Here is a 12,038-nt window from a genome sequence, read left to right as displayed (position 1 = left end):
GGCCAAGATCCTTCAAGGGCTTTAGTGCCATGTTTTTTTTTGGCTAGTGGCGCGCACTTATGTTTCGTATCCAACCAACCTCTTTGACGTTTTGTTCTAGCCCAACTTACCTCGTTGCTTTAAATCTCTTTGCTCTGGCTGTCTTTCTGCCATTAACTAGCCCGTTGGACTCGCAGTACTCCATCGTGTGTTGTGGGTGAAGTAGTGCGAGAGACAAAGTGATAAGCATCAGTTAACTGTGTTTGTACACGCGCTGGCTAAAATGCCACACATCTACACTAATGAAGAATACGCAGATATGGTTGATGGATGTGTACGGCTTCTGCGATGGTAATGCTCCTGCTGCTGTCGAGGAATACCGTCGGCGCTTCCCGACACGTCGAATTCCTGATCGTAGAGTGTTTACCAGAGTGAAACATTGCGTGAAACAGGTATTCTACCAAGTTCCTGTTTTTCTTCTGAACGCGTAGTTTAATAACCTGTGCAGGAACAGCAACACATTGTTGAAATAGTGCAGTGTAGTCCTACTACCAGAACAAGGCGACTTCCTACACGTCTCAATGTCCCACGAACAAGTGTACGGCGAACATTACATGCGGAAAACTTATACCCATTTCAAAACTCCAAAGAGGTTGGGTGGGTAAGACATATACGTGCACGCCACTAGCCCGAAAACAGATGTATATTAAATGTGTTCTATCCCCGAAACCATTCGAAATAGGGCATATATCCATATGAAGGTTTTGCTTCAAATGATCGTTCCTGTCATGTCCCTGAAAACTGATCATTCCTCCTGGGACACCCTGTATATATGTGCGTGTGCAATTATTGGGTCATCCTGAAATAAATTAGAGTAACAAAACATACGTTGTTTTATTCGTAACATTATTATTATTATTATATAATAATTAATAATTATTACATATAATTATTATATAATAATAATAATAATTATTACATATAATTATTATATAATAATAATAATAATAATAATAATAATAATAATAATAATAATAATTTACTTTTTTGAATAGGCTTGGTACACATTTCCCCACTGCCGATCACTTCTGTAAATGAACTAATTTCAAGCTATACCTCTCCAGAAGATAAACAGGTTCTTAGTATTAAATCCGTAGAGTAAATAAGAGGTATCTTAGTCTCACTTAGCGACACTTCACGATTTAATCGGGGAAAACATCGGGAAAATCGCCGGTTAGCATAGTGACCTTCATTTCAAATGGACTTTGTTTCTATTCCCAGATGGGTCGGGGATTTTCATTACGTCCGGTTAATTCCTCTGGCTTGGAGACAATTGCTTGTGTCCCTATTAATACATATCTTCACTTACACACAACACGTCATACTACGAACCAAGAGTGAATATACAGGTGTGGTGTCAGGAAAGGCCCGGTCGTAAAATTGAGTATCCACGCATAGTGTTAATCCCAAGTAATTGGGATAAGACTAGAAGAAGTTGCAAAATCGCCCATTCTAATGCAACTCAAAATATACAGTATAGGCTACTTGCAAAGGAAACTGGTGCAGCAATTTTGAGGAATTTCCACCGTTCTAACACAGGGGGCATCCTTCAAATCATGCACCCAGGATAAATCTGGTGGCGATAATTTCAAAGACTTACATCACACTGAGAATCTCTAAAAATGACTTTTTGAACAGTGCTTGTAAGACTGAGAAACTCTTAACTTCTGCTGGCTGACATTTCATGGTATTTGAAGGTGGCAGTAAACCTTTACCCAGTGCTGTACATGACTTCAGTGGAATGAAATTCCGAAAGTATGAAAGATAAAGAAATATAATAGAGAGTTGCTCCATGGTCAGTTATTATGTATTACAAAAATTATGTCTTTTTTTCTGTAAGGACTGTTCATTCTCTCTGATATAAAATCGCATAATACTTCATAAAATGGCATCTGTAAAACTAAACGCAACATGATTGTTCATGTCAGAAAAAAGCGTATCGCCGGGCTGAGTGTCTCAGACGGTTAAGGCGCTGGCCTTCTAACCCCAACTTGGCAGGTTCGATCCTGGCTCAGTCCGGTAGTATTTGAAGGTGCTCAAATACGACAGCCTCGTGTCGGTAGATTTACTGGCACGTAAAAGAACTCCTGCGGGACTAAATTCCGGTACCTCGGCGTCTCCGAAGACCGTATAATTAGTTAGTGGGACGTAAAGCAAATAACATTATTATTTAAAAAGCGTATCTACACCATTACCAGTTTCGCTGTGCATAACTTTAATATACCTGGCGATATCATTGTTGCACTTATGTACATCGTCCTGTTCTTTACCTTCTATCAAACTCCATAAGGTAAATGCGAGCAGTATCCAGTATTCGGGACATAGTGGGTTCGAACCCCACTGTCGGCAGCCCTGAAGAGGGTTTTCCGTGGTTTCCTATTTTCGCACCAGGCAAACCTTAATTACGGCCACGGCCGCTTCCTTCGAACTCTTAGCCCTTTCCTATCCCATTGTCGCCATAAAACCTATCTCTGTCGTAGGTGCGACGTAAAGCAGCTTGTAAAAAAAACTCTAAGACATTCTGAAGTTTCTTGAATGTAGCCTAAATAACCTTTATCGATCACAAACCATGCAACCACTTCACCTTCTTCTACATATTGAGAGTTTCCGAGATTTTTCAATAACAACATCACTGCGGTGAGAATTGTGCCAGCTTAGAAATGTTACTGAAGTCAACACTGACCTGCATTTCGCAGAAGAGGTCCTCATAATCAATAGTTTCCAAGTAATCTTTCCTCTCAAGCAGAATCGGTGAACCGTCGCATTCTCGTCCCAATAATTAATATTCCATTTTAACCCGCCTGGTGCTCATGATCGTTAGGTGTCAAGTCTTTGCCATCTCACCCCGTGGTTTGAGTCTCGTTGTTGGAAAAATCAGTCAGAATGTTGACCGGCAGGGTGGGAGAGGTGGTGGCAGACAATTTATAATTGCTGCAAACCTCTCCGCAGTATTCTTATGGAATAAGGGCTTATAATAAGCCTTAAGCAGATACCTTGGTGCTATACGACGGGAGTAGGCTAGTGCCGTCACTAGGTTTCGCCATCACCATACATCCAGAAGCTTATGTCGCGAATAATAATAATAATAATAATAATAATAATAATAATAATAATAATAATAATAATAATAATGCAATTTTCTTCTTCTTCCCCTTCTCCTTTCATTTCTTTTATTGCTAGCCTGGTACGCACTGGGCAACCCTCCCAAAAGGGAAAAAGAACGAGGTTCGACACTTCGAAGAAAGGAATCGACAAAAGCCAACGGGAAGGGCCAATAAGGAAGTGAAAATGTAAGACTCCGTAGGCGTAGCAAACTTACCATCGTCGGGGTCGGAAGAGAACATGATTTGGCTAAAGGAGGTCAGGAAAGAGGAAAACTGGAAGCGAGGAGCCCGACATAAGAAGAAAAATCTGAGCTAGGGACCGCCTCACCTCCCCACATTTGGTCACCACTTCACGCTCCAAAGTTCAGAGCCGCCTTTTATGACAGGCAGGGGATATCGCAGATGTGCTCTACTCCTCCCTAAAAAAAAGGGAGTTGTGTGGGAAACTGTGTGTTGTTCCATTAGGCAGTGTTATGTGGTGTATGAATTAAAGGGATGTTGAGGACAGCACAAAAACCAAATACCCGAGACAAGGAAATTAAATGTTTAAGATTAAGATTCCTCGACTCGGCCGAGAGTTGAATTCTGCGTCCCCAGGACTGAAAGGGAATAAACTGAACACTCAGCCAGGAAGTCAGACATTGCGGAAATTACGACTTTCGTTCATTTGGAGGAAGTTTTACTGTCAAAATTATAAGTTCAACAAATGAACTCCGCGAATTAATCGCTAACAGAATTATCGGAAGTTGACTGTATTAGAATCAGTAAAATCTAATTATCATTGTTACTCATAAAATGGTTTTGTTTATTACTGTATACCTGCCGGCACGTTGAGGAATTGGGAGAAATTTGAAACAAAAACAGCAGTTTCAATTAAAATATTTCAGTACGTGAGGATTTCTTTAGACAGTCATGCATGACTGTAGTGGGCGTGAGTGTTGCGAAACTAGTGCTGGCTAAAGGAATGGTTAGCATTATTTAGGAATACAACATTGTTCTCGCTAGGTAGTGTATAAAAGGCAGCGATTCTGCACGATCATTATCATTCGAAGTACCGTAGCTTCGTCTTCCAGTTCTGTGGACAATATGATCGCGTCAAAGGTAGGTTAACAAATTTAACTATTGGCAGCTTTCCAGTCAAACATAAACACAGATATTATTACGGTAGTTCATGAAAATATCATGACCATTATCTCCATAGATTACGTTTAGCATTATCTCACCTTGTTATATTATGTACATATATAACTGAATATTTATGATATTGTGCTGCTGAAGAAAAGTGTATTGTTATTTCATATTTATGACTCCCTTACAAGGACTTTCATAGGAGATAATATAATTTTTATTTGATATTTGTTTTCATTTAATGTAATAGTATACGCGTTTCACATCATTAGGTTTATACTTGTCAGCTCAATAAATCAATAAACAAACAAACATACAAACCAACCAGAAATAGCACTGAAAAAATAAGCGGAAAATTACTGACCATGTAAACTGCATTTGGAAGCAAAGAGTCCTCTCGAAATATTCCAATTCAATTTTCTCGGAATTGTGTGGGAGTTGCGCCTTGCAAATTGGGCCAGTGAATATTTTCGCCATGATCTGCTTGTACGTTGAAAAGCGATCAAATAGATGGGGACACGTTAGCAATGCCTCCTTGTTAGACTTGGCTAACTGGATTGAGGAGAGATTTGGAATTTAATCCAGGCATTTGGCACGTAATCTAGTGATTATAAATTGTATGCTGCCACCCCTCCTACCCTGTTGGCTAATATTCTGATGGTGAAACTGTTCTCGACCAACGGGACGGTGTTAAACCATATAAACTAGACGCCTTAACGAGCATGGTTGCCATGCGGGCTAGTGACACATGTCTTAAGCCGGTTCAAAGTTCTCTGTAGGTCCAGTATAATTCAAAGTTCAGAATTTCTCATAAACTGTTGCCTATAAATTATGTCCTTGTCATTTACCTCAAGAAATTCATAATCAGTGGTGGAGTCATGATAGGCTAATGGAGGAGGATATGTTACTTAGGAGAATAAGTGGCTCGGCTAAAGAGGGTAAGAGAAGTAGAGGGAGACCAAGATGGCGATTGGTAGACTCAGTGGATTCGAATCCCACCACGTGGTTTCCCATTTTCACACGAGGCAAAGGCTCGGGCTGTGCCTTGATTAAGACTATAGTCTTTACTTTCCCAATCATTGCTCTTGCTCTCTCTCCCTCTCTCGCCGAAAATCTTCGATCTAGCTGTACGACGTTAAACCAGTGAAAGAAGAACATCGATCTACATGGGGAAGAACATCTGGCTGTAAGGGGTTAATCCGTATCAGCGTCAAGCCGGCATAACCGAGAAAAATTTTAGAGAAGAAAAATAAACTTTGTGTTGTAAATTAGGCCTATGCTATACACTAAATAATGTGAATATAAATAATCAATTTTTGATTTTCTGCAGGTAATCACTCTTGCGGTAGTATTGGCTGCTGCCTCACATCAGACCATCGCAGGTGTCTTCGGTGGACTGGGACTTGGAGGATACGGTGGAGGTCACGCCAGCTCCTTCGCTCACGGGGCAGGACCAGTGGTTGGAGCAGCTCATGGAGATTATGGTGCTCACGGTTATGTTGATTATGTGGTAAGTAGCTCTAAATAATGAGAGAAGCAATGACAAACTACTACACTCATCTTGCCTAGTACGCCTCATTACAGCGCAGTAATAGCATTTGTTGTTTTTTTCTTCTAATCATCGCTTTGGTGTTACTATTTGAGAATCCAACCCGCCTCTGCGATGGTGACTTGACAGGACGGTCTGAGTAAGTTGGCTGCATGGATCGGGTCGTGTAGCTGTTACTTTCCATGCGGGAGATGGTAGGTTCGAACCCCACTGTTCGCAGCACTAAATATAGTTTTTTGTGGTTTCCCATTTTTACACCAGGCTGTACCTTCCACCTTCGTTTCTTTCCGACTCCTAGCTCTGTCTTATTCGATCGTCGCTATAAGACTCATCCCAGTTATGTGACGAGAAAAATATACCATTGGCCGTAAGTGGCATAGAGTGGCTATTTCTATGACCGGGTGCCTTAGCCCCCAAGAATCAACCTGGTACTCATTTCTGAGTGAGCCGCAGAAAAGCTGCCTCGCCAGAAGTGGAAATCTGTGTCCGAGGTTCAACACACGTCAGGCATATGTTCATATTATGACATTTAAATTCACCAGCAATGCTATTAGCAGATGTACACTTGACACCAAATATTACATAGCGTTTTAAATGATCGAATTTCAGCTTTCATATAAGATCAAAATGTGAAATGTAATGATTTTTTTACACATTCAAACCATTGAAACTCCCCTGAAGTAAATGCAGGATTTTGCATTATTAAATTCTATCATGTGTATTCCAGGCTTATCCCAAGTACGACTTCGCCTATGGAGTTGCCGGTCACCACACTGGAGATTTCAAGGCCCAGAAGGAGTCACGTGACGGCCATCACGTGGTGGGAGAGTACGAACTCAAGGAGCCCGGTGGTAACGTGAGGACTGTCAAGTACGAAGCAGACAACAAGGGAGGCTTCTTCGCTCACGTCATCAACAATGGTGGTAACGACCATTCTGGTGCTCATGGCCACGGTCATGCGCACTCCTTCGCTCACTTCCACGGCCCCGTGGTGGGACCCGCTCACCCGGTGTCTGTTCATGGGGGAGGCAATGGTGGATACTGATTGTGAGACTATGTTGCTTGAACATCAGTTCGGGCATAGTATCTGTTGTACATAAAACCTAATAAAATATTTATCAAATTACACGCCACTGAAAACTTTTCCACCTTTTTCACTCCTGTACTTAAGAGATGTAAATGGGGAAAATGGAATAAGTAAAACCATGAAAGGGTGTTCGAACAACTCCCCACGTCCGCATAGTAGACTGGTATGAGGCAGTGTTTCTATGATAATACATTCATGAACCTCTGAGCGAATATGTAGACGTGGTCCAGTACACGGCGTGGCCACCCCGAGCTACAATATATTGCTGAATCTTGTAAGGTAATGGAATCAGTAAAACCCTGGAGGACGTCCCGTGGATTTGCGGCCTGTACTTGCTGCAGTGCGAGGCCTAGTTCGTTCACAGTTCGACGTGGCTAAAGGGAGCTGTGTAAGCGTCTACATTGCACCACAATAGTTGGCCACTGTAAAAGTATGATGTCCCGAAGAACCTCCCTGGTGATCTCTTCAGTAGAGGACGGCCAATGTTTTGCTGGAGCATCCCATTTGTATCAGCCATCACCTGAGGGGCAACAGCAAGTTTGACAACCCTGTTCATATATTATCAAGCAGTTATTGTGTTCTCAATAGTCACCAATGTCGATTTGATATGGAGGCCAATATCTACCCAGAATGTAATACCTGGAGTTTGTCCCGAGCCCCTCTACCCACAATAAAACTCCTGCCCCCGGTACGCCCTTGGACACAATTGAGACGATCACTGAGACTATGATAAAAGAACGACTCATCACTGAAGACGTCACTATGCCTTTCGTCGGGCGAGTGTGAACGCTTCCGTCACCAGGACAGCCTCACACGTCGATCTTGTGGGATCAGTGGAACGCTTTCTGCAGGAACAAAGGGTCATTACGCCACAAACAACTGATAATCGTTTGCTTGTCACAGTAACTCGAATTTTTGCTGCTATTGGTCGGAGGTCTGTCCGGGACATCTGAATGTTGTGGCTATTCTTCCGCTTTGTTGTCCATCAGGTTGATCTTGACCCAGGGTTCCGAACACGTGTGTCTCCACTTGGCCACTGTTCTCATACGCAATGTACGTCGATGTACTTCGGTCAATACGTACAGCCCACTAAGATAACCCATTCTCATACAGACCAATTATCCGGACACCATCAACTGGTGACAGTCACAAATCTCCTGATCACACCCGTCGGTGAGGCATAATTCACAAGCAAACACACTCCATACGTCTACTTTTTCTTCATGTAATGGAACTGTATAAATGAATCGAAGATTCACTGTGCACCAAAATCTATTTTTCCCTTAAGCTACGCAACCATGTAAATGAAACCATGCCTTTTCAGAAAAATAATATCAAATATGGATCCAAAAACCATCAACAATATTTTCTAAAACCCAGTACAGAAATTTACGTTTTTTTAGTGTCTCGGGGCCCTAATTCATGCACAACAGCCACTCCATGATATTTCAGTTTAAGAAGTTTAGTAGCCGTATCGACCAAGGCTTATGAAATACCAACTTCCTACGCAACATGCCGTAGAGATTTATTTCGAAAGTTAGCAAACCATGTACGGATTTCGTCAAATTTTCCCTCCGTCAGAACTCTTCGTTTATGTTTTGGAATTTTAGCATTTAGCGATCCCGTTGTTAACAGTAAGTCTAACAGATACTCTGCCTGGAATTGGAGCATCAGAGAATTTCACCTGAAACTGTCTACGCAACTCTCTACAAGGGTTCGCTTTTACATACGTGCCTTACATAAAAATTCTTTGTTCAAGCGTGAATTTATCGGTTCTCATTGCAATAGACGAATTTGGTTATTCGCCACGCAAATTAACTGATAATTCACACGCGCACACACTAGATTTTAAAACAATTGTAAAAACTTACATTGCTCCATGAGGCATGTCACCGAAATTTTAAGAACCTTATGGTGCATGATCAAGCACATAACTACTGTAAATGGGACACTTGTACGGGACTGCGACCTTCACGGGCGAGCTTCCACATGCCTTCTTGCCTCAGGAAACTCCAGAAACTACCGCTTCGCATGTAGGCCTATACACTGTTCCGGACCAACGCCGAACTACCCGCTCTGTACCATAATATGGGCAAACCCCAAATCACCCGACAGGCAACCCGCAGACCCAGCCAATACTTCGTAGTTCAGAATGAACCGGGAGATGGAGGCACAAGTAGATAGTGAGTGCAATGACTGTTGCCGATTCTTATAGTTCGGCCCACGGGAGTTGGAGTCTAACAATTGAGTGGTGAAAGCAGAACCTACGAAGTACGTTGCGTTGTCATAGTTACCCCCATCTGCGGCATATCAACCTTTCATACAGGTTGAGTTTTTAATAAAACACGTAGGCCTACTGCAATTCAATAAACTTTGACCCGTTCCTAAGCTCGTGCTAATAATCCCAGCATTTGAGACAAAACACGTCATTGCCGATAAATGATTTATAATCACCAACAAAATTCAGTTTCTGACAATAACCTCAACAAATGCACATGTCAAATACAGAATAGAACTGTACAACTAGCCACTGATCAACTTAACAACATAAACTAATAACGAAAATAATATTCAGAAAACAAACACTTTAATACGTAGGCCTAAACCAGCTCATCAGCTAACAGAGTACCACTCCGAATAATACCACAAAAGCGACTGAGAGCAAGCCAACCCCATGTGGCGATAGCTTCCTTAAATGTGTCATCGCTATTATCGTTGCCATAGCAACAGACCATTTTCGAGCAACGTTAGTCAACTTTCCCTTGCCGGTGGCGCTTAACGTCAGACTCCAACTCTCATAGGCAAATACTGATTATACTTTGTATGTACATCAGACTACAGTAAACAATAAACTATGATATTTTACTTTTTAGCTAAGAATTAGGGATTGAAATAATTCACCAACGGAGATGTTCGATTAATTTGTTTGATATTATTTAAGTAAAGACTAGGTAAAAAATGAAATGGCGTATGGCTTTTAGTGCCGGGATGTGTCCGAGTACTTCGGCTTACTAGGTGCAGGTTTTTTAATTTGATTCCCATAGGCGACCTGAGCGTCTTTATGAGGATGGTGTGATGATGAAGACTACACATACACCCAGTCCCCGTGCCAGGGGAGTTAACCAATTATGGTTAATTTCCCGACCCTGCCGGGAATCGAACCCAGGATCCCTGTGACCGAAGGCCAGCACGCTAACCATGTAGCCGGACAAAAGACTAGGTTAAGAACTGTTACGGAATCCGCTACTTGAGCGACAGCCCTGCAGATCAGCGGTAAATGAAATGATAAGAATAAAAAGAACATATAGTAAAAATCTTCCGGGCTATTATGCCGTGGTCCACTCCTCTCGTTTCTACCAAACGTTTCGACTACTGCTGTAGTCATCTTCTGTGGCGTCGTGTCCATACGCTCTCAGAAGATGACTACCGCAGCAGTAGTCGAAACGTTTGGTAGAAACGAGAGGAGTGGACGACGGCATAATAGCCCGGAATATTTTTATTATATTGACACCGGCCGTGAAAGCCTTCATACTTTAATAAAAAGAACCTTTCACATTCCTATTATTTCACTAATATCTGAGTTCTTTAAAGCTGTTTTCAGCTGCCCCTACAGACATTCGCCAGTCAAATGGGACCTGCATTTTAACTCGACACTAGTTCTTTTATAAAGAAGCTTAATTCCACAAGGTGGAAATGTATTTAATTAGGCGTGCAGAGCGGGTAGTTCCTATCTTGGCCGAGAGGAACACACGTGTCAAGGACATAGGTCAAAATGCGTGGGAACCCTCGTTAAAGAAGCAGGAAAAAAATCAGCAAACAACACCATCATGACTGGGGAAAATAGGTGGCATCTCTGGGGTGAGTCTCGAAGAAATCGGTCCAGTGGACATCTAATGGAATGACTGCACAACAGTAGATAATTCCAAGCAGAGCGTCCCTAGCAAATGCATAAATACCCCCTTCTCAACCAAGAGCGTCAGTCATCAATCATCATTCAATTGTCCGGGAGGGTGAATCTGCGTCAGGCGACATTAAGGAGACAAAGTGGGCGAAATAGAATTTTAGAATCTCTAAAGCCACTCGGCTGGAGGGATGAATATTACCAAGTGGTAAATGGTGAACGGAGACAAATGAGATATTGAAACATTGTATTCAAGATATCCATCCCGGTCGGGGAAGAATATCATAAGTTAAATAATTGTAGGATTCCTGAACTTCTGCGTAGGGAGACAACAGATTCATTGATAGCTCTTGTGAATTATTGCGGACGATGTTATTTTGGTGATCGGAAAGAGGGAGGACTGTGTTAGTCTGGCGAAGATAAGTTTTTGTCTCACGGTCAGTCACACCTGTAAAACACCTGGATAGGAAGGAGTTTGAGGTCTCCGCAAACGGTATTAGTTTAGTTTTCGACACGAAGTGGGACGGTTTAACTGTTGTATAAGTATACAGAATAAAATTTATTGGTAAAGTGTTATATATTTAAAAAATTAATGTGTGTTGCTTCAAGCCGAGTGCAGGATCAGTATATTTATAAGGCAGTGAGTCCTGCAATTATGAGAGGCTACATCCGAGGTGGCTGGCATAAAATGAAGCCGAGATAACGCACGCCAACGATGAAATTACAGGTCTTTGTAATTTAAATACCATGTTTTTAAGTTAGAAATGTAAATGCTTGTTCCTTTAAATTAATTAATTAATGAATCATAACACTGCGTTGGATAAGTGGCGTGTGTAAAATTTAAGAGTTGTGACGATTGTTATTCTTGTGTGGAGGTGAATTGTCTGTCATTCATGTCAGCGCGCGAGACTTTAAAATGTGTTCAAATTTCTTTAAAAAAGTAAAAGTGAGGTTAAATATTGCAATGAAAATAAATGAAATAATGTTCGAGCCAGTGAAGGTTACAATAATGGCAACGATAAAACAACCGTTATGAATGTGATAAAGTCAAATATCCACGTATTCAATAATAATAATAATAATAATAATAATAATAATAATAATTGTACCGGGAGGTACACCTCAACGCCGTGCATTCAAATTCAAGGCCTAAAGAACTCCTCTATTGGTGAAACTGAAATTGAAACTATACCTACTTAGAACTTTACTCAGAAGATGCCACCACTAAAA

At 41.5% G+C, this 12,038-nt stretch overlaps 1 protein-coding gene across 1 annotated transcript in view; it reads left to right on the top strand.

Moving 5' to 3' along the window:
- The first annotated feature begins 305 nt into the window (after nt 1-305).
- Nucleotides 306-12,038, top strand: part of LOC136883401 (uncharacterized) — a 56,607-nt gene continuing 44,874 nt past the window's right edge. Inside the window, exons 1-3 of the mRNA XM_068229380.1 lie at nt 306-431; nt 5,602-5,781; nt 6,548-6,811. Coding sequence (XP_068085481.1) covers nt 306-431; nt 5,602-5,781; nt 6,548-6,811 — 570 coding nt within the window. The remainder of the gene's footprint in view (nt 432-5,601; nt 5,782-6,547; nt 6,812-12,038) is intronic.

Source organism: Anabrus simplex, chromosome 1 (assembly GCF_040414725.1).
Source record: "Anabrus simplex isolate iqAnaSimp1 chromosome 1, ASM4041472v1, whole genome shotgun sequence".
Lineage (NCBI taxonomy): Eukaryota > Metazoa > Arthropoda > Insecta > Orthoptera > Tettigoniidae > Anabrus > Anabrus simplex.
This window is presented reverse-complemented; position numbering and strand designations above follow the sequence as displayed.